Source organism: Mustelus asterias, chromosome 1 (genome assembly GCF_964213995.1).
Source record: "Mustelus asterias chromosome 1, sMusAst1.hap1.1, whole genome shotgun sequence".
Taxonomy (NCBI): Eukaryota; Metazoa; Chordata; class Chondrichthyes; order Carcharhiniformes; family Triakidae; genus Mustelus; species Mustelus asterias.
In genome coordinates, this window is record NC_135801.1 from 142,854,294 (window position 1) to 142,876,479 (window position 22,186).

The 22,186-nt window shown below is 46.6% G+C and overlaps 1 protein-coding gene across 3 annotated transcripts in view; it reads left to right on the plus strand.

The window, feature by feature from the left end:
* rab27b (RAB27B, member RAS oncogene family) overlaps positions 1-22,186 on the plus strand; it is a 182,109-nt gene that overhangs the window by 53,185 nt on the left and 106,738 nt on the right. Inside the window, exon 1 of one of the 3 annotated variants that reach the window (XM_078219828.1) lies at positions 5,236-5,320. The exons of 1 other annotated variant lie outside the window; for it this stretch is intronic. Coding sequence is in view for 1 of the 2 variants with exons in the window: in XM_078219799.1 (XP_078075925.1) it covers positions 8,890-8,900 (11 nt within the window). In the remaining variant the exon portion in view is untranslated. Of the gene's footprint in view, positions 1-5,235; positions 5,321-8,882; positions 8,901-22,186 lie in introns of those variants that run through there. One more of the 3 variants, XM_078219799.1, reaches the window with a different exon arrangement.

Below are 22,186 nucleotides of genomic sequence, written 5' to 3' on the forward strand. Positions count from 1 at the left end.
TTGACTTTCTATTTGCTATTTATTTGAAGGCTGCAAATTGAGGGAGACAAACTGCATGGGTTAAATAATTCAGGGAAGGTGATGGCCGAATGGTATTATTTCTGGACTATTGATCCAGAAACTCAACTAATGTTCTGGGGACCAAGGTTCGAATCCTGCCACGGCAGCTGATGGATTTTGAATTCAGTGAAAAAAAATATCTGGAATTAAGAATCTACTGATGACCATGAAACCATTGCCAATTGTTGGAAAAACCCATCTGGCTCACTAATGTCAAAGAACAAAGAAAAGTACAGCACAGGAACAGGCCCTTCGGCCCTCCTAGCCCGTGCCGATCATGGTGTCTTAACTAAACTAATAAAAACCTTCTGCCCTTACTCGGTCCGTATCCTTCTATTCCATTCCTATTCACAGTTAGAAGTCTCACAACACCAGGTTAAAGCCCAACAGGTTTATTTGGTAGCATGAGCTTTCGGAGCGCTGCCCCTTCATCAGGTGAGAAGTCTGATGAAGGGGCAGCACCTGATGAAGGAGCAGTGCTCCAAAAGCTCGTACTACCAAATAAACCTGTTGGACTTTAACCTGGTGTTGTAAGACTACTTCCTGTGCCTACCCAAGTCCAACACTAGCATCTCCACATCATGGCTTCCTACTCATATACCCATCCAGGTGCCTGTTTAATGTTGCTAATGTTCCTGCTTCCACCACCTCGTCTGACAGCGCGTTCCAGGCACCCACCACTGTCTGCGTGAAAACATTCCCTCGCATATCTCCCTTAAACTTTCCCCCTCTCACCTTGAACTTGTGCCTCCTTGTAATTGCCACACTTCCACCCTAGGAAAAAGCCTCTGACTATCCACCCTGTCTATGCCTCTCATAATTTTGTAGACCTCTACCAGATCTCCCCTCAGCCTCCATCTTTCCATTGAAAATGATCCTAGTTTATTCAACCTCTCCTCATAGCCAACACCATCAGGACCAGGCAACATCCTGGTAAATCTTCTTTGCACTCTCTCCGAAGCTTTGATCGATCTTGAAGGGATCTTGCAGTGACGTATTATGGGTGGAGCTCAGGAATAGGAAGGGTAAAATCACAACGTTGGGAGTGTACTATAGACCCCCCCAACAGCCTGCAGGAGACAGAGGGGCAGTTGTGTAGTCAGATACTGGAAAGGTGTGAAAAAAGCAGAGTAGTTGTGGTGGGCGACTTTAACTTCCCTCATATTGACTGGGAATCCCTTACAGGGATACCACTGGAATAATACCACTGGGCTTGGATGGAGAGAAATTTGTTAGATGTATCCAGGAGGGCTTTTTGATACAGTAAGTTGACAATTCAACCAGGGAGGCGGCCATACTGGACTTGTTATTGGGGAATGAACCGGGCCAGGTGATCGGTGTTTCACTGGGGGAGCATTTTGGGCTTCGTGACCATAATTCCATAAGATTTCAGGCAGTCATGGATAAGGACAAAAGTGACCCTTGGATGAGGATGCTTAATTGGACGTGGGCCAAATACATCCAAATTAGACAGGAACTAGGGAATGTGGATTGAGAGTGGCTATTTGAGGGCAAATCCAAGTCTGCATGTTTTTTTTATTCATTCACGGGACATGGACATCGCTGGCTGGCCAGCATTTGTTACCTATCCCTAGGTGCCCAAGGGCAGTTGAGAGTCAACCACATTGCTGTGGCTATAGAGTCACATGTAGGCCAGACCAAGTAAAGACGGCAGATTTCCTTCCCTAAAGGACATTAGTGACCAGATGGATTTTTCTGACAATCGACAATTGGTTTTATGGTCACCAGTAGATTCTAGATATTTTTTATTAAATTCAGATTCCACCATCTGTGGCGGGATTTGAACCTGGGTCCCCAGAAAATGAGCTGAGTTTCTGGATTAATAGTCTAGCAATAATACCACTAGGCCATCGCCTCCCCTGCTGAAGGCTTTGATATCCTTTAGGGAAGGAAATAATGTCCCACGAATGAATAAATAATATTTCAGAGTGACATGAATCCAACAAATGTGACAGAATACCCAAGTCAGATATTGACAGAACCTGGGAGATTCGAGAACTGATTCCTGCCTGGCCATAGCGCCATAAGGAAGAAGAGAGAGAGAGTAACCATAGCACTGATGTTCAAAAAGAATTTCACTTTAACTGACACTCCATTGACACTAGGGGTGGCACGGTGGCTTAGTGGTTAGCACTGCTGCCTCACGGCGCCAGGGACCCAGGTTCGATTCCCAGCTTAGGTTGTGTGTGGAGTTTGCACGTTCTCCCCGTGTCTGTGTGGGTTTTCTCCGGATGCTCCGGTTCCCCCCCACAGTCCAAAGATGTGCAGGTTAGGTGAATTGGCCATGATAAATTCTCCCTCAGTGTACCCAAACAGGGGCTGGAGTGTGGCGACTAGGGGATTGTCACAGTAACTTCATTGCAGTGTGAATGTAAGCCTATTTGTGACTAATAAATAAACTTCAACACTTCCAGTTAGGAGCTCAGATGCTAATGCTGCACATACCTTGGAGGATAGTAGGGAGTTGAAATCAGCATGTGCTGAGACACCTTGGCATGTGCAAGCTGCAGCCAGATCAAAGGTACGGGATTGTTTATTTGCCAGTTCACCAGAAGTTGAGGTTGTAGAGGTTTCAGATGAGGACCTCAATGGGGTGGAGTACAGGAGAGGGCACCCATGGGCATGCACTCTGATATACTGGCCTGCCAACCAACCTCCTGTTACTGTCAAAGCTACAAGTCAGTGGAGGACATCATTCTTGTACTGTTCACAGCCTCTGCTTCACCTCCCTGTCTTATTAACATCGACTAGCCAAATGCCTGCAGTTCGGGAAATGTTTTAAATCTGGTATATGATAATTATGTGCTGTGGCTGCAATGTGTCCTATCGGCAGCATGCACCCCTTCAAGACTTCTTTGACTGCACTTCCCAAATCCACAAATTCCACCACCTAAAAAGACATGGGCAGGAAGTGTATGGGAATACCACTTCCTTCAAGTTCTCATTCAAGTCAATGTCATCCAATTTGGAATAGGCCTTTCTGCATTCTCACTGTGTCAAAATCCTGGAACTCCTTCCCTAACAGCACTTTGTGTGCACCGACACCACATGGACTGCAGTGGAAGAAAAGGAAGGCAGGTCACCACCACATTCTCAAGGACAACTAAGATGGGCAATAAGAGATGGTCAGATCCCGCAGTTCACTAAAATTATCATTATGAAGGATATTATTTGATTCTAACTTACAGATTGGTAGAAGTGATACTTAAGATGGAAACAATTCTTGTTTGGGTGTTTTCACCTCAAATGAGAAACTGTTAGTTATTTGATGATATATATCTGCATCTTCAGTTGTGGCAAAACATTCCAATGTCTTGGAATCAGGACATCTCATTGAAGTTCAAATGTAAATGCAGTAAATTGCCTTATTTAGTGTTGTTCCGCTTTAACGTTGCAGGTATCATGGGGCCAGTATGCGTATTTATTGCCAGGACATCTGCTTTAGGGGCATCTCACACCAGGGCCTATGCAGCAGCAACTGAGCCAATTGGTGCTATTTTGGATTGAGTGCGAGGAGAGATGTTCGATTGCATTCAAAACAACAGTGTTATGTGAAGAATAGTTATGTCAACAGTATTCACAATGAGGCCCGCGCTTCTCTTTCCTATGGCCTGCTCGCTGACACTCTCCGGCCAAGAATTTCCCATCCCGCCCACCATGGGAGTTGTAGCGAGTGAAACAGAATATTCGGTACACCATTTAAAGGTCTGTTGATCTCGGGCGGGAAAATCCGGACTTTGGGTGCATGCGGCTGGAAAATCCTGCCAACCATCTCTCCACCTCTCCCTCTAGCTGCTTCGCCCTTAACCCTCCCGATCACAGTCTCTCTCATTTGTTGGTCCTTGCATTTGCGATCCCCCAACCATTGATCCTGCCAATTGTGAACCCCCAGCCATTGATCCTGCCACTTGGCAACCCTCCTATTTGTCAACCCCCACTCATCGACCCTCCCGCTCGTATGCCCGGCCACACATTGCTCCTGTCACTTGGTGACCTGGCCGCTCTTTGACTCTCCTACTCAACATCTCTCCCTCTTGCTGCCTCTCTTCTGCTCAGTGATCTTCCCGCTTCTGTCTCTCCCACTCACCACTCCCCTCCCTGAGCCTCCCGCTCCAGTTCCTCTTGCTCTCTTGGTCACTTCCTCTCTCTGGCCAGCCCATCCCGAACCCTCACTCACAACAAGTGATCGGGAGAGGGAAACAATGAGATAGAGGGAGGTTTGAGGAGGGAAGTGATAAGTGGGCAAGGCAGTGAGCGGGCGGGTCAGGGAGTTGGAGGGTTGGGAAAAGGGAGGGTTGGGGATTTGGAGGGTCCAGGAATTGGAGGGGCAGTGAATGGGAGGGTCAGTGAGTGGAGGATCAGTGAGCAGGAGGTTTGGAGAACGGGAGGGTCCAGCAGTGGGAGGATATGGGAGCGGGAGGGTCAGTGAGAATGAGGGTTGGGGAGCGGGAAGGTTGGGAAGAGGGAGGGTCGGGGAATGGGAGGCTGAGTGAGTAGGAGGGTACGGGAGCAGGAGGGTCAGTGGAAGGGAGGGTCGGGGAGTGGGAGGGGCGATGAGTAGGTAGATTGGTGAGGGGAGCGGGCGTCAGGGATTCACAGTATACAGTTATAAATAGCACTTTGTTTTAATGTCTTGTTTCCTGACGAGAACGGTCCTACAGAACCTAGTTACAGCTTTTACTTTGGTCACAATGGGAAAATCACATCCGCTTGATGTTGTTTCCTTTAAAGTTGATCTTCTCAGGAATGTAATGACAGTGTTTGGCAAGGAATAACTGCATTGACAACCAGAGCTTACCAGAGGAATTGGGGATGAGAGAAGGAGAGAAATCAGAAATGATGGAATGGCGGAAAAAAGGTCTATTCTCAGTTCTCTAATAGCGAACCTTATTTTGTCTACTTTAGCACCACTAAGCCCAAACAAATGATGCATTCTTGATAAAATGTTGCAGTTCGTAATTTCGTAAGATCTTGAGGCCCAGAAACAGAACCAAACAAAGTTTCTGATAAGATCTCTTGCTACAAACTGGAGTTTCCTGCATGAGTGCTGATCTGATGAAGTGGTTGCAATGTAGCGAGATGGAAATCTAAAACGATATGTGTGAGGGAAGGAAGTGTGGCATTTATTTCTTCCAGAATGATCAATATTGCATTCATTTCAGTCGAGTAATCAACATCACTCTTGTTTGAGTCAGTAAAGAGCAGTTGGTCGGTGACAGTCCATCGTGTATCTCAGACTGTAAGTAACATTAAGACTTGAAGTGTTTTTTTTTGTATGAGGGTTATTTGCAGATACCAAGTGATGAAACAACTTCTGTGCTGCAGTCACACATTTCTGCAACTGTTTTTTTCAGTTGCAGACAACTGCAAAAGTCTTTGGCTGTAAAATGTGGCTTTGTAATCATTCATTTTGTACATTACTTTTCAAGTGGGCATTGCTGGCTAGGCCAGCAATTGTTGTCCATTCCTAACTGGCCTTGAGAGAGGGAATCTTGAACCGCGGCAGTCCATGTGGTGTATGTATATTCACAGTGCTGTTAGGAAGGGAGTCCCTAGGATTTTGACACAACAACAGTGAAGGAACGGCGATAGAATTGCAAGTCAGGATGGTGAGTGACTTGGTGTGGAACTAGGTGGTGTTCCCTTTTATCTGCTGCACTTGTCCTTATAGGTGGAAGAGCTTGCAGGTTTGGATGGCGCTGTCAAAGGAAGCTTGACCAATTGCTGCAATGTATCTTATTGATGGTACACACTGCTGCTACAGTTATTTGGTGGTTGAGGGAGTGAATGTTTGTGAAAGGGTTGCCAATCAAGTTGGCTGCTTTGTCCTGGATGGCGCCGAGCTTCTTGAATGTTGTTGGAGCTGCACTCATCCAGGCAAGTGGAAAATATTCCTTCACACTCTTGACTTGTGCCTTGTAGATGGTGGGCAGGCTTTGCGGAGTCTTTGGTGTTAGCTTTGCTGATGCAGCTGCTGTTTTAATTGAAAATTCGTGTTGTGCCACTCCCAACTAATACTGTGCTGAATGTTGCTGGGAGTGTCAGCACAGGCATTACATGTGCACACAGAAAGAGTGCAAGTTGGCCCACTATGCCCATCTTACCATTTTTGACTACATTGTTCTCATTAATGCCCTCCTTTAACCAGGCACAAGGACATGCCCACTATCCTGGCAGCAGTCATGATTGGCTTATCCTGTGCCAGTGTCAAACGAGATGGCTGTTCGGTGACAGGGACAATGGCTTTGCATCTGAGTACACCAGTCACATTGAATTGTGGAGCAGACTCAATGGGCCGAATGGCCTATTCCTATGGTTTATGGTCTTATGGACTGATAACGCTGCTTCTCCATCTGACCATACTTGGCCAGTTCTTATGGAACAGAACATCAAAGTGCTGAAGCTATGGTCCTGCTGCCTTGGCCAGCAGCTTTGGACTCTAGCTCTGGGAATTAGAGGCGGTGTTTTGATTCATGGTGGTTCACCCCACAACCTGCCCATCAACATTTGCCACCAAGTGTTTAGCCACCAACTTGGGGTAGGAGGAAGTCAACACTAGGGACGGCACGGTGACACAGTGGTTAGCACTGTTGCCTTACAGCACCAGGGACACAGGTTCAATTCCGGCCTTGGGTGAGTGCCTGTGTGCAGTTTGCTCCGGGTGCTCCGGTTTCCTACCACAGTCCAAAGATGTCCATGTTAGGTGGATTGGCTGTGCTAAATTGCCCTTTAGGGGGAGAGGGCCTGGGTAAGATACTCTGTCAGGCAGTCGGTGCAGATCTGGGAGGCTGAATGGCCTCCTTCTGTGCTGTAGGGATTCTATGACTCTACATCCACTTTTCAGTATCAGCACAATACCAAACTCCAGTTAACCTGACTGAAATCCCAGAATCCTATTATTCAGCATTCCATTTCTTACCATTCCTCTGTGATGTGTTAGGGTATAGGATCCCATAGAATGTCTACAGTGCAGAAGGAGGTCATTCGGCACATCGAGTCTGCACTGACAACAATCCCACCCAGGCCCCACCCCCATACCCCTCATATTTACCCCGCCAATCCCTCCAACCTACGCATCCCGGGATACTAAGGGGCAATTTAGCATGGCTAATCAACCTAACCTGCACATCTGGGAGGAAACGGAGCACCTGGAGGAAAACCACGCAGACAAGGGGAGAACGTGCAAACTCTGCACGGACAGTAACCCAAGCCGGGAATCTAACCCAGGTCCCTGGGGCTGTGAGGCAGCAGTGCTAACCACTGTGCCACCATGGTACTAGGGTACTAGAGCCGAAATCCCAAAGTATAGGATGAAGCCCAAATAGACCACAACAGTTTGTCTATTTGGCATTAGTGTGAGGATAAGATGTTTCACTCCAGGTGTGATTCTATTGGCACACTAGGAAGCTTTTATCAAAACAAACTTTAGTTAACAATACAGTTTAACCATAACAAATGAATTAGCTTAACTTTTACCAATTAAAATTCTTAAACACGATAAGGTACGATGTCTTAACTGCTAATTCATCACTATTAGTTCCAATTCAAGCAATATTTCTCCTATAGACTTAAACTGATTTTGAAGAGGAGTTTACTACTTCTAAATAAACTCCTCTTCAAAATCAGTTAACAATACTCAAGCTTACATGCTGCCACGTAGGCTGCCAGTCCTTGAGCCCCAGAACACCTTTGGACAGTGTGAGACAGAGAGAGAGAGACCTATTTCTCTTAGCAAGTCCCAAATAGCAGCCTCCAGAGAAAGAGACAGAGAGAGAGAGAGAGATTTGTTTCTTTCAAAACAAGACAGAAACTGCTCTTGATTTTTCCCTGTTAGCTTAGCTCCACCCATTAAGACATGACTGTCTCTGTCAATTAGCCTAATCAAAACCCTACTCTGAAACTCAGGGGAAAAACCAAAAATAAACAAACTAAGTTAACTCAGATGAAAACAAACACCCCATTATTTAAAGCCAATTATTCTCCTGCATTCTCAGCATAGAGCTGCCTGGTTCAGATAAATCAGCACCGTGTAAACCAGAGCTGCATTTTAAACATCCCCTCACAAGAAACGTGATATAAATACATTTCTTAAAGGCACAGTATCATCACAGATGGATCATCATTGTGTCCACTTGGCCACAATCCTAAAACAAAAAACACCATGAAACGACCATTCCATTAAAACTTTATTTAGCATACAATACTCCAGGCAATCCATATTTTACGCAACTCATCACCCTTGTGCATTCGCTTGGTGCCTGTCTTATGGTGCCTTAGCCTCTCCTACTGCTCCTATGCTGTGCCACCCCAGAAACAGTGGAATGACCACTGCTACATTTCAAGAAGAAATTAGATACCGCTCTTGGGGCTAAAGGGATCAAGGGATATGGGGGGAAGGTGGGATCAGGATATTGAATTTGATGATCAGCCATGATCATAATGAATGGTGGAACAGGCTCAAAGGGCCGAATGGCCTACTCCTGCTTCTCGTTTCTAAGTTTCAATGTTTCTATGGCTAGTAGGAAGGTGCTGAATTTCAATGGAGAGACTGCAAGATGACCCCTTGCAGCTCCAACCTGAGCAAACCCGGCTGTGGACTGCACTATCCAGGCAAAAGTTTGGGTTGCCAGCTGATGGGCAACAGCTGGGAAATAAACAGTGACTGTGAAATAGTTTCAGGAAGTATGAATCTGGCTTTCAACCAATATACTTGAACCACAAACACAAGCTAGTCATTCTCGAATGGGTCCCTTTGTGAGGAAGTGAAGGCTAATTGAATGAGATCTCCTTTCAAACTGTGTCACCTTCATGAGAAACAGGTACAGACAGCAGTAACTGGTAAAGAGTTTTCAATGAAGTCTCACCCCGTGTTCCAAACTTATCTGATATAAGAAGCTTTGTTGTAACCTTCATTTTCTCTCCTAAAATAACTGAATTCCTGATCGGAATGCTTGCACATGAAGAATCGCTGAGATCACTGATCAGATTCTCAATAATGATGTGTTGTGTTCATTTGAGCATTTTCCCAATGCACTTATGGCACGTTGATTGGAAGATAATATTGAGGACAACATGACCTCGGAGCCAGGATGTAATGAGGCTGAAGTGTGCTCTTTAATACGAACCAAACCTCACATTTAAGACTCCATAGTGTAATTGCTGTATCGAGGTCACAAGGGCTGGACAGTTCTAAAAGGTTTACCCTGTCTCAGCTGGCCTGTGCAATCATGCTTTCCCAGCGGTTCCTGTAGATGATGCATCTGCTGAAGGAAGGGTCAACATCAGTGAATTCAATCATCATTGTCACTATACATGCTAATGGCCCACTGAGACATGGAAACTAGAAGCAGGAGTAGGCCATTCGACCTCTTGAACCTGCTCCACCATTCTTTTGATCATGGCTAATCATCGAATGCAATATCCTGATCCAGCCTTCCTCCCATATCCCTTGATCCCTTGAGCCCCAAGAGCTATATCTAATTTCTTTTTGAAATCACTCAACGTTTGGCCTCAACTACTTTCTGTGGTAGTGAATTCTACACATTCACCACCCTCTGGGTGAAGAAATTTCTCTTCACCTCAGTTCTAAAAGGTTTACCCTGATCCTCAAACTATGATCCCTAGTTCAGGACTCACCCACCATTGGGAATATTCTTTCTGAATCTACCATGTCTAACTCTGTTAGAATTTTATAAGTTTCTATGAGAGCTATGTCTCTAAGGAGAGTTGCTGCATGGTGGATACCTGTTTTGGAGCTGCAGTGGCTGGGACAGCTCACTTTCTAATGTGAGGAGCCCGTGAACTCTCTTGTACCCCAGATACACATCCCAGATCCCCGTCTGACCAGGACCGGAGGAATGAGTCAGCCACTGGCCCTCCAACTCGAGAGGACCACTTTCATTCTTTGTGAGGACCTGCTCATTTTTTGGATTCCCCAATGGTTTGGTGACACTCCCATTATTGTGACTTGTCTCCTCCTGACAGAGAACACTAGAAAGCCTCATTAGCATTCCATTTTGCTTAAAGTCTAATTCAGATGCCCCCCACCCCTACACATGCATTTAGTGGGATGTTTCACTGTGGTTCACCTCCCCCTCCAGTACACTGCAGCCTATTGTGCTGATAGTCCAGCCTTGGCAGTGCAGGCTTCAGTGCCAGTTAACGCACTCAGATCCCTGAACTCACAGGGAAATGGAGACCCAGCTACACTTCAACGCACAGGTCCATGCCATCTCTGCACCTACCCTTGCTGATCGCAAAAGATCGTTGAATCTTTTAAGGCACTGAAGCCAGGTGCAACGCACAATGTTGTGTCTACTGACCTGAGTGGCGACCTCTGACCTGGCCTGCTTTGTCAGGAGGGCAGCCTTCTCTTGCCATTGCTGGGCATGAGGATGTGCCACCTAGCACTGACCTCCTGCATCAGAACACCCAGGCACTCGCTGATGAAACAGGGGGGTATTTAGCCCACCTGATGTGCCCATCCACCTCCCATGACCTTCTGGTGCTGTGATGCCATTACTATTCACGGAAGTCTTGGCAATTGTTGAATTAAGCTCCCTCAGCCTCCTGCACAACTCCTGGCAGCCTTCAGGGAACTGCCTCCTTCAGTTTTAAACCTTCCCGCTGGGGCCTCAATGGCCCCAGCACCCGACGTATTCCCTCCCCCACTCAGTGTGAGCCCAACATGTTGCCAGGCCTTATTTGGCCCCCCAGGGTGCTACTACGTTAACTGTGTGATTTTGGGCAGGAGTGGGTGTCACATCTGCGTCCGCCCATGCTAATCTCGGGCCCACCCCAAAGGTACAATTCAGGCTCTGCTGAATTTTGTAACTCTCACAAGTTCACCAAGTCTTTTGGATGATAAATTGTGCTTAAAAAATGAGAGAGGTGCCTGTGTGTCTCAGCATACTCACGGTTTAGAATATAAAGCAAGCTCATCAACTAATGTGTTGGCTGACAATTGAAACCTGACACATTAAAGGGCCAATTTATTTCCCTGAAATATATTTCTGTTAAACATTCCAGAATGAGGAGGGAGATGCTATGATACTTCACAATGACTTGAGCCCAAGTAATGTTGCCTGACTTGTTAGTCGACAACATGAAACCAAACAATACTTTCTTTTAATAACAAAAGCTGTAGGTAACTTGAGCTTAATTCTCAACGGACTTGTTTAAACCTATTCAAACATTTAAATTAAAATGTGATATTAGTAAATTGCACTGCGCTTTTGAGGGGAAACGGTGGTGCAGTGGCAATGTCACTGGACTAGTAATCCAGGACTGATGCCCTGGGTACATGGGCAGCTGGTGAAACTAATGAAGTTGGAATATAAAGCCATTCTTAGTAACAGTGACCATGACAACTTTCATCAATTGTCATAAAAACCCATCTGATTCACTGATTTATGTTTAAATTTATTTGTTAGCGTCACAAGTAGGCTTACATTAACACTGCAATGAAGTTACTGTGAAAATCCCCTGGTGGCCACACTCCGGCGCCTGTTTGGGTACACTGAGGGAGAATTTAGCATGGCCAATATGTCTAACCAACACGTGGACTGTGGGAGGAAACCCATGCAGATACGGGGAGAACGTGAGACTCCACACAGACAGTTACCCAAGCTAGGAATTGAACTAGGATCCCTGGCGCTGTGAGGCAGCAGTGCTAACCACTGTGCCACTATACCGCTTAGGGAAGGAAATCTGCCATCCTTACACAGTCTGGCCTGCACGTGATTAGGGTGGCACAGTGGTTGGCACTGTTGCATCACAGCGCCAGGGACCCAGGTTTGATTCCTGGCTGGGGTTGCTGTCTGTGTGGCGTCTGCACCTTCTCCCCGTGTCTGCGTGGGTTTCCTCCGGTGAACAAAGAACAAAGAACAATACAGCACAGGAACAGGCCCTTCGGCCCTCCAAGCCCGCGCCGCTCCCCGGTCCAGGATTGAATCCTGAATCCAGGATCCCCACCCAATTTTCCAGCCTATCTACATACCAATATCCTATCCACCGAGCTGTCCCTCACAGCTACGATGCTTTGTTCATTACAACCTATTAACTCACCCCCACCCCCCCATTCCAGACCATGTGATCTCCAGGGAGAGGCGAAAACCCAGAGTGAAAAACCCCAGGGCCAATATGGGGAAAAAAAATCTGGGAAATTCCTCTCCGACCCCCTGAGGCGATCGAAACGAGTCCAGGAGATCACAATGGCCCCGATCGGAAAATGCTTCCCAACCCTAGTCATTTCCACTTCCACGAACACCATATGAATCCCCTGCCCCCGAGACAGGTTCCCAACTATCCGCAGTCTCACTCTGTACTGGCACCAGCAAGATGATCGTAGAATGAAGCCTTGAAACGAGAAACCAGGAACAATTAGCCCGCGCCGCTCCCTGGTCCAAACTAGATCACTCTTTTGTATCCCTCCATTCCCACTCCGTTCATATAGCTGTCTAGATAAGTCTTAAACGTTCCCAGTGTGTCCGCCTCCACCACCTTGCCCGGCAACACATTCCAGGCCCCCACGACCCTCTGTGTGAAATATGTCCTTCTGATATCTGTGTTAAACCTCCCCCCCTTCACCTTGAACCTATGACCCCTCGTGAACGTCACCACCGACCCGGGGAAAAGCTTCCCACCGTTCACCCTATCTATGCCTTTCATAATTTTATACACCTCTATTAAGTCTCCCCTCATCCTCCGTCTTTCCAAGGAGAACAACCCCAGTTTCCCCAATCTCTCCTCATAACCAAGCCCCTCCATACCAGGCAACATCCTGGTAAACCTCCTCTGTACTCTCTCCAAAGCCTCCACGTCCTTCTGGTAGTGTGGCGACCAGAACTGGACGCAGTATTCCAAATGCGGCCGAACCAACGTTCTATACATCTGCAACATCAGACCCCAACTTTTATACTCTATGCCCCGTCCTATAAAGGCAAGCATGCCATATGCCTTCTTCACCACCTTCTCCACCTGTGACGTCACCTTCAAAGATCTGTGGACTTGCACACCCAGGTCCCTCTGCGTCTCTACACCCTTTATGGTTCTTCCATTTATCGTGTAGCTCCTCCCTACATTATTCCCACCAAAATGCATCACTTCGCATTTATCAGGATTGAACTCCATCTGCCATTTCCTTGCCCAAATTTCCAGCCTATCTATATCCTTCTGTAGCCTCTGACAATGTTCCTCACTATCTGCAAGTCCTGCCAGTTTTGTGTCGTCCGCAAACTTACTGATCACCCCAGTTACTCCTTCTTCCAGATCATTTATATAAATCACAAACAGCAGAGGTCCCAATACAGAGCCCTGCGGTACACCACTAGTCACAGGCCTCCAGCCGGAAAAAGACCCTTCCACTACCACCCTCTGTCTTCTGTGACCAAGCCAGTTCTCCACCCATCTAGCCACCTCCCCCTTTATCCCATGGGATCCAACCTTTTTCACTAGCCTACCATGAGGGACTTTGTCAAACGCTTTACTAAAGTCCATATAGACAACATCCACGGCCCTTCCTTCGTCAACCATTTTGGTCACTTCTTCAAAAAACACCACCAGGTTCGTGAGGCATGACCTCCCTCTCACAAAACCATGTTGACTATCGTTAATGAGTTTATTCCTTTCTAAATGCGCATACATCCTATCTTTAAGAATCTTCTCCAACAACTTCCCCACCACGGACGTCAAGCTCACCGGCCTATAATTACCCGGGTTATCCTTCCTACCCTTCTTAAATAACGGGACCACATTGGCTATCCTCCAATCCTCTGGGACCTCACCTGTGTCCAGTGACGAGACAAAGATTTGCGTCAGAGGCCCAACTATTTCACCTCTCGTCTCCCTGAGCAGCCTTGGATAGATTCCATCAGGCCCTGGGGATTTGTCAGTCTTTATATTCTCTAACAAACCTAACACTTCCTCCTTTGTAATGGAGATTTTCTCCAACGGTTCAACACTCCCCTCCGAGACACTCCCAGTCAACACATCCCTCTCCTTAGTGAATACCGACGCAAAGTATTCATTTAGGATCTCCCCTACCTCTTTGGGCTCCAAGCATAAGTCCCCACTTTTGTCCCTGAGAGGTCCGATTTTTTCCCTTACAACCCTTTTGTTCCTAACGTATGAATAAAATGCCTTGGGATTCTCCTTAATCCTGTCTGCCAAGAACATTTCGTGACCCCTTTTTGCTCTTCTAATTCCCCGTTTGAGTATTTTCCTACTTTCATTATACTCTTCCAGAGCTCCCTCCGTTTTTAGCTGCTTGGACCTAACATACGCCTCTCTTTTCCTTTTGACCAGTCCCTCAATTTCCCTGGTTATCCACGGTTCTCTAATCCTACCCTTCCTATCCTTCTTTTTTACAGGCACATGCTTGTCCTGTAGCCCTAACAACCATTCCTTAAAAGACTGCCACATACCAGATGTGGATTTACCCTCAAACAGCCTCTCCCAATCAAGAGCTGCCAATTTCTGCCTGATCCCAATAAAGTTAGCCTTCCCCCAATCCAACACCTTACCCTTGGGACACCACTCATCCTTTTCCATCACTATCCAAAAGCTAACAGAATTGTGGTCACTATTTGCCACATGTTCCCCGACCAAAACTTTGAAGACCTGACCGGGTTCATTCCCCAGCACCAGGTCCAGTATAGCCCCCTCTCTAGTCGGGCTGTCCACATATTGTTCCAACGAACCCTCCTGTACACATTTTACAAATGCCTCACCATCCAGAGTCCCTGCCCTCAGCGATTTCCAGTCTATACCAGGGAAATTGAAGTCTCCCACTACAACAACCCTATATTTCCTGCACCTATCCAGTATCTCCTGACATATCCATTCTTCCACTTCCCTTGGGCTGTTGGGGGGCCTGTAGTACACCCCCAACATAGTGACTGCGCCTTTCCTGTTTCTAAGCTCCACCCAGAGTGACTCGCTACACGACTCCTCCGAATTGTGCTTTGGTTTCCTCCCACAGTCTGAAAGACGTGCTGCTAGGTGAATTGGCCATGCTGAATTCTCACTCAGTGTACCTGAACAGGCACCAGAGTGTGATGACTGGAGGATTTTCACAGTAACTTCATTGCCTACTTGAGAAACTAATAAATGAACTTAGACTCATAACAACATGCTTGACTCTTCAAATGCCCTTTGAGGAGGCCCAGCAAACCGTTCAGTTCAAGAGCAATCAGGGATGGGCAACGAATGCTGATGGCCAGTCATGTCCATGTTCCATGAGAGAATAAAAAAAAAGTGAGGACAAACATCAGCCCTGGTGTTCACCTCTGGAAAGCACCTGCTGAGGAAAACTGTGTCTCCAGTTTTCAGTTCCTTTTATTTTGTTGCTTTTAAACACTGTACTTCACGCAGGATAAAAAGTTTATTTTAATCCAGTATGTTTATATTTCGGGGGTGTGTTTTTGTTCTGAAATTACTTGCCTTATGAATCAGAATCATCCAGTGGTGCAGATTACAAAATGCTATTGTGTAAGTGTAGAATGATCTAAACTTGCACAAAAGCCATTTGACACTTGTCCTTACTTAAGGGAACTGTCAAGCTGTTGGCAATCATATCTTGAGATCAGAAGTTGCATATTCAGATTCTTTTTGAGATTTAAGTTTAAATCCAATATTGCCACTATTCTAAAACTATTTCTGTACCAGTTTGAACCTAAGGTGTGAACTTTCATTATGGGCACAATCTTGTGCCACCTCCTGTGGCAAGTTTGGTGCCAGAGTTGTTTATTAAGGTGAGGGGTGGAGACCCCACACCTTCCCACTCCCATTCCAATTAAGTCCATGGCTGGGTGAGACCCCACCCTATTATCCATTGAGGCCCGTAAGTGGGCAGTCAGTGTCCAATTAAGGGACTCACCCCATTGTCGCTGATATCAACCCAGTGGTGGGCATTTGGCTCACCATGTGGCTTGCCTGATAGGGAAACCCTGCCACTTCTGCTTACTGGCTCTTGGAGAAGGCACATACATGTTCAAAGACTTGCAGTGCCTGATTGAGGGACCCAGCATCAGGAAGGTGGTGTGTGCCACTGAGAGTCATGCCCTTGCCCTTGCTGCCAACTCCCCTACATGCACCTCTCCCAGGACCCCCATCCTATAAACCCCTCTCGCCATCACTTGCATGAGCCTGGATTCTGGGCCTTGGGAGGGTGTCGCTCTGGCAGCAACCACCATCTTCCAGGTGGCGCTGCTACTCAAAATAGCTGCTGGCCTCTGATTGGCCAGCACCTCTCAGTGGGCAGGGATTCCCACCCTTGCATCCCTGATCATGGGAGAAAGGCCTACTGATGACCAGTCAAGTGTCTGATTGGCAGGTAATGTCGGCAGGCCTTCACAGAAAGAGACGAGACTCCAGCTGCAAGCACGAGGCTCCGGTTCATGTTAGGATGTCTGAAACCACTCACAATGTGTGCACTTTCATTGACCCAAGTCAGGAATCGAACCCGGGTCCCTGGCGCTGTGAGGCAGCAACGTTAACCACTGTGCCACCGTGCCGCCCCTAGAAGAGCTAACTTTGAAGAGAGACTTGAGGGATTGTCATCAACAGCATATTTACTGGGAAACAGCTGGTTGCTATTCAGAGATGATAATAGTTAAAGTGCTAGCCATCACCATGCAGCCTCTTTCATGAGTTATAATTGACATCTTAAGTCGAAATCAACTGTTAACTACCCTTTTGTTGGCCATTTCGAGCCCTGGCTTCAACCCCTTTAGCAAGCTGATGTTTTGTGACAACCCCTAATTTGACCGACTCTTCATCTCCTTAGCGCGGAAAGTATTGAGTGAAAATTACATCACCCCAGCAGCCTTTTTCAGCTAAATCTGAAATGGTTAAAGTGGCATCTGATTGACAACTTCATGTTTTTCAAGATATATGATACCATTAATCATACAAATTGCAATAGATGATTTCTGCTATTCAGCAAGACAGCAATAAATAAATAGCCACACTGTTATAATAACCACAGTTGGCGGGGTTAGGTGAAATGTCTTTACACAAGTGAATCGAATATGGAATTCGGATTTTCCGGCCGTGCTCGCCCCAAGACTGGAAAATCCCACCCGAGGTTAACGGATTTTTGCACGGTCCTGTCCCGCCCGCTATGATTCCTGTGGCAAGCGTGACGGGAAAATACCGCCCACTCTCACAGAGTTTTGTTGATGCAAATTCCATAAATACTGTTACAATAGAATTAAATTGTTCATTTTTAAAAAAAAGGTGGAATAAGGAGTCAATGGAATAAGCCGAAGATGGGATGGAGAATAATTGGTTCATACAGAGAGAAAACAGAACAGATTAGGCTAGGCAGTCTATTTCTGTGCTGGAACATTCCATGATTCCAATCTGAAGACCGAAAATCCTGCCAGTTTGGAAAAAGAACACATTATCCATCTAAATATGTTTGTTATTTCCCCTCATATCTCTTGCTCTCCCAAGTGAGAGAGAGGCAATGGCCTAGTGGTATTATCGCCAGACTATTGATCCAGAAACTCAGCTAATGTTCTGGGGACCTGGGTTCGAATCCCACCAGGGCAGCTGGTGGAATTTGAATTCAATAAAAAATATCTGGAATTAAGAATCTACTGCTGACCATGAAACCATTGTTGATTGTCAGGAAAAACCCATCTGGTTCACTAATGTCCTTTAGGGAAGGAAATCTGCCATCCTTATCTGGCTGGCTTACATGTGACTCCTGATCCACAGCAATGTGGTTGACTCTCAACTGCCCTCCAAGAGCAACTAGGGTTGGGCAATAAATGCTAGACAGCCAGCGACGCCCATGTCCCACAAATGAATTTTAAAAAGCAGAAGCTCCAGTTGCAAGCTGATTATACCGTGCAGATAAAATATCTCCAGATGCAGAAAATGATGCTATTCGTGAGCAGGGGATATGCAAAGATCGTCACTCAAGGCTGGCTTTTGTGACTTGGCTGGAATTGCGGATAGCGAAGAGCATTGTCGGGCAATACAGCAGGATATAGATAGGCTGGAAAATTGGGCGGAGAGGTGGCAGATGGAATTTAATCCGGAGAAATGCGAAGTGATGCATTTTGGAAGAAATAATGTAGGGAGGAGTTATGCAATAAATGGCAGAGTCATCAGGAGTATAGAAACACAGAGGGACCTAGGTGTGCAAGTCCACAAATCCTTGAAGGTGGCAACACAGGTGGAGAAGGTGGTGAAGAAGGCATATGGTATGCTTGCCTTTATAGGACGGGGTATAGAGTATAAAAGCTGGAGTCTGATGATGCAGCTGTATAGAACGCTGGTTAGGCCGCATTTGGAGTACTGCGTCCAGTTCTGGTCGCCGCACTACCAGAAGGACATGGAGGCATTGGAGAGAGTGCAGAGAAGGTTTACCAGGATGTTGCCTGGTATGGAGGGTCTTAGCTATGAGGAGAGATTGGGTAGACTGGGGTTGTTCTCCTTGGAAAGACGGAGAATGAGGGGAGATCTGATAGAGGTATACAAGATTATGAAGGGGATAGATAGGGTGAACAGTGGGAAGCTTTTTCCCAGGTCGGAGGTGACGATCACGAGGGGTCACGGGCTCAAGGTGAGAGGGGCGAAGTATAACTCAGACATCAGAGGGACGTTTTTTACACAGAGGGTGGTGGGGGCCTGGAATGCGCTGCCAAGTAGGGTGGTGGAGGCAGGCACGCTGACATCGTTTAAGACTTACCTGGATAGTCACATGAGCAGCCTGGGAATGGAGGGATACAAACGATTGGTCTAGTTGGACCAAGGAGCGGCACAGGCTTGGAGGGCCGAAGGGCCTGTTTCCTGTGCTGTACTGTTCTTTGTTCTTTGTTCTTTGTTCCATTGAGGCAGTGTTTCCATTTTCTGAACTCTGAAGCTGATACATTTTATGCAAATTCAGTGTCGCTTGACAGGAGCAATTTTTTCAAAGACAACATTCCATCAATCAATCTGACAACGTGGAACCTCATACAGTCAAACAGTGTAGAAGGAGGCCATTCGGCCCAGCGAGTCTGCACTGACCACAATCCCACCCAGGCCCTATCCCCATAACCCCATGCATTTACCCCGCTAATCACCCTGACGGTAAGGATCAATTTAGCATGACCAATGCACCTAACCCGCACATCTTTGGACTGCGGGAGGAAACCGGAGCACCCGGAGGAAACCCACGCAGACACGGGGAGAATGTGCAAACTCCACACACACAGTGACCCAAGCCGGGAATCGAACCCATGTCCCTGGCACTGTGAGGCAGCAGTGCTAACCGCTGTGCCACCATGCTGTCCTATCGAAGAAACTTACAAAACATGCATTGGTAAAATTTACATGGGTGCAGAGAAAAGGTGAAATAACGATTATTTGTAACATCTGAGAAGTTGAGAATTTCACCTCAAATTCAATTGTTTTATTGCTGAATACCTAAACTTGAAATCAGCACAGTGATTTAAAACATGCAGTCACTCCCTAGTTAGTCAGACTAGCTCGAGTGCAGGCCAAAGAGGGATTGCTTCATTGAAATAGTTCTCACTGCTGAGAATCAGGAAAAGTGAACATGAGGATTGGCAAAAATTGCAGACTTCATATGGTGCAGGGTGGCATTAACACATGCTTGGGTGAACCTTGTGTCAACTCTGCCCTGAACCAGAGGGAAAGAGAATTCAACATGTAGCTGGTGTGTGAGACAGTGATCTTGCAGATCAGTGCTCTGTATCCTGGCAGAAGCCACATTTCCTTTATTCTGCGGCTGTCTGTGTGGACTTTTAGGGATGGGCAATAAATACTGGTCTAGCCAGTGACGCCCAAATCCTATGAATGCATGAATAAAGAAAAGTCAAACGTGATCTAAGGCAAGTTGATAGAATAGTTGAATTTTTAAAAAAAGCAAAACACTGCAGACGCTGGAAATCTGAAATAAAAACAAGGGACTGGATTCTCCGGCCTCGCCCGCAGCTGGGATTCTCCAGTTCCTCTGCAGTGAATGGAGATTTCGCTGGGTGGCAAATTCCCCTTTCTCGCTGGCAGTGGTGGTGGGGGCATGAGCGGCCGGAGAATTCTGACCAGAAAATGCTGGGTAAACTCAGCAGTCTGGCAGCGTCTGTGGAGAGAAACGGAGTTAATGGCCTGAATTCTCCAATCTCATACACCATGCCACCATTGCCAGTGAGAACGGAGAATTTGGCACTCAGCCAAATCTCCATTCACCGCAGCGGGACTGGAGAATCCCCGCCGCAGGTGAGGTCAGAGGATTCCGGCCAATGGCGACACAGTGGTTAGCACTGCTGCCTCACAGTGCCACTGACCCGGGTTCGATTCCCGATTTGGGTCGCTGTCTGTGTGGAGTTTGCACATCCTCCCTGTGTCTGCGTGGGTTTCCTCCGGGTGCTCCGGTTTCCTCCCACAGTCCAAAGATGTGCGGGTTAGGTGAATTGGCCGTGCCAAATTCTCCCTCAGTCCCGAATAGGCACCGGAGCGTGGCGACTAGGGGATTTTCACAGTAACTTCATTGCTGTGTTAATGTAAGACTAATTGTGACTAATAAATAAATACATTAATTAACTTTAAGGGTCATCCAGCATTTTCTGTTAGATGGGTTGAAGTGAGCAATGTTACAGAGGTTCACTGGGTGGAATTTTACGATATTTTTTCTGAGTGTCCAGCTAGCATGAAAACGGGAGAGTTCCTGATCCATTTGTCGGGTGAGTTTTCATGCCCAATCATATGCACTCAGTATTTGAACATATGGGCTCGACTGTTTCTAGTTGCCAGAGGCAGATGGGGCCTAATTCGTCAGCAGCTCAGATCGGAGCCACAAACTGTGCATGCGCAGGAAAAGCCCGCAAAAAAGCAGTTCTGCTGACAGAACACCCCCGGGCCGGATACAGCCTTCCCCTTCCCCCGCCATGGACATCGGAGACCTCCTCCAACATTACTGACCCCCTTACACGCCTGCTCCCCCGAGCCTCCCTCATCACCTGCCCCCCCAGCCCTGAGGGTTGACTGACATGGCCGCCTCTCTCCTCTGCCCCCTGATCATTACAGAGACACAAATCCCCCCCCGCCCCCCCTCCTAGAGCACACCTGCAAGTGCTGACTTGGTTTCATCTCCGTGGTAACAAGGCAAACTACATTAAACTCACTGGAATGCTCGGGCACGTCACTCGCCCAAACTGCCTGCAACTGATCTGCCCTAAGAAGGGAAAGCTCCATAAAAACCCCAAGGATGGACAGACAGGCAGGCAATGCAGGAAGAAATGGCCTTCAGGAAGACAGCTCCCAGTTTGATTCCTGGTTTGGGTCACTGTCTGTGTGGAGTTTGCACGTTCTCCCCGTGTCTGCGTGGGTTTCCTCCGGGTGCTCCGCTTTCCTCCCACAGTCCGAAAGGATGTGCTAGTTAGGTGCATTGACCATGCTAAATTCTCCCTCAGTGTACCCGAACAGGCACCAGAGTGTGGCGACTGGGGGATTTTTCACAGTAACTTCATTGCAGTGTGAATGTAAGTCTACTTGTGACAATAATAAATAAACAAAATAAATAAATTAGATGAGGAGGTGTGGGAGGAAGTTCATATTGAGCATAAATGTTGACATAGATGAATTGAGTTGAATGGCCAGTTTCAATGCTGTAAGTCACTCTGTAACATTCCACTCAGTCAGCATGGTAAGAGTTTGAATTGTATGGAAGTTTTTTTTCCCTTTCGAAACTTTTGAGAAATGCCTTAAGCTTGCTTTCTTGTTTGAATCAAATTGTTATAAATAATCTCCCTGCAAACAAAAAAATATTCTAAATAACCTTTTTGCATTCCTTTGACACTGAGTCATGAGAACCATCCTTTACATGGTCATGCCTTGCTTGCTGATTTTGTGCCAGATTTACTCTTTATTTAAATCCACTGCTGGGAGAAGAAGTTATTTTCTGTCAGTCTTTCCAATTTTTAATCGTTCTCATGCTTTTAGCTTATACGTTGCAATTATATAAAGATTGGTCTATATATCAGATTATAGATAGATAGGTCATACATTGCAATTGTGTAAGGATTATATAAAGATCACAGTAAAACTCCATTTCGATAGAGCATCAGATTCAGTTCTGGTAAATGCCTCT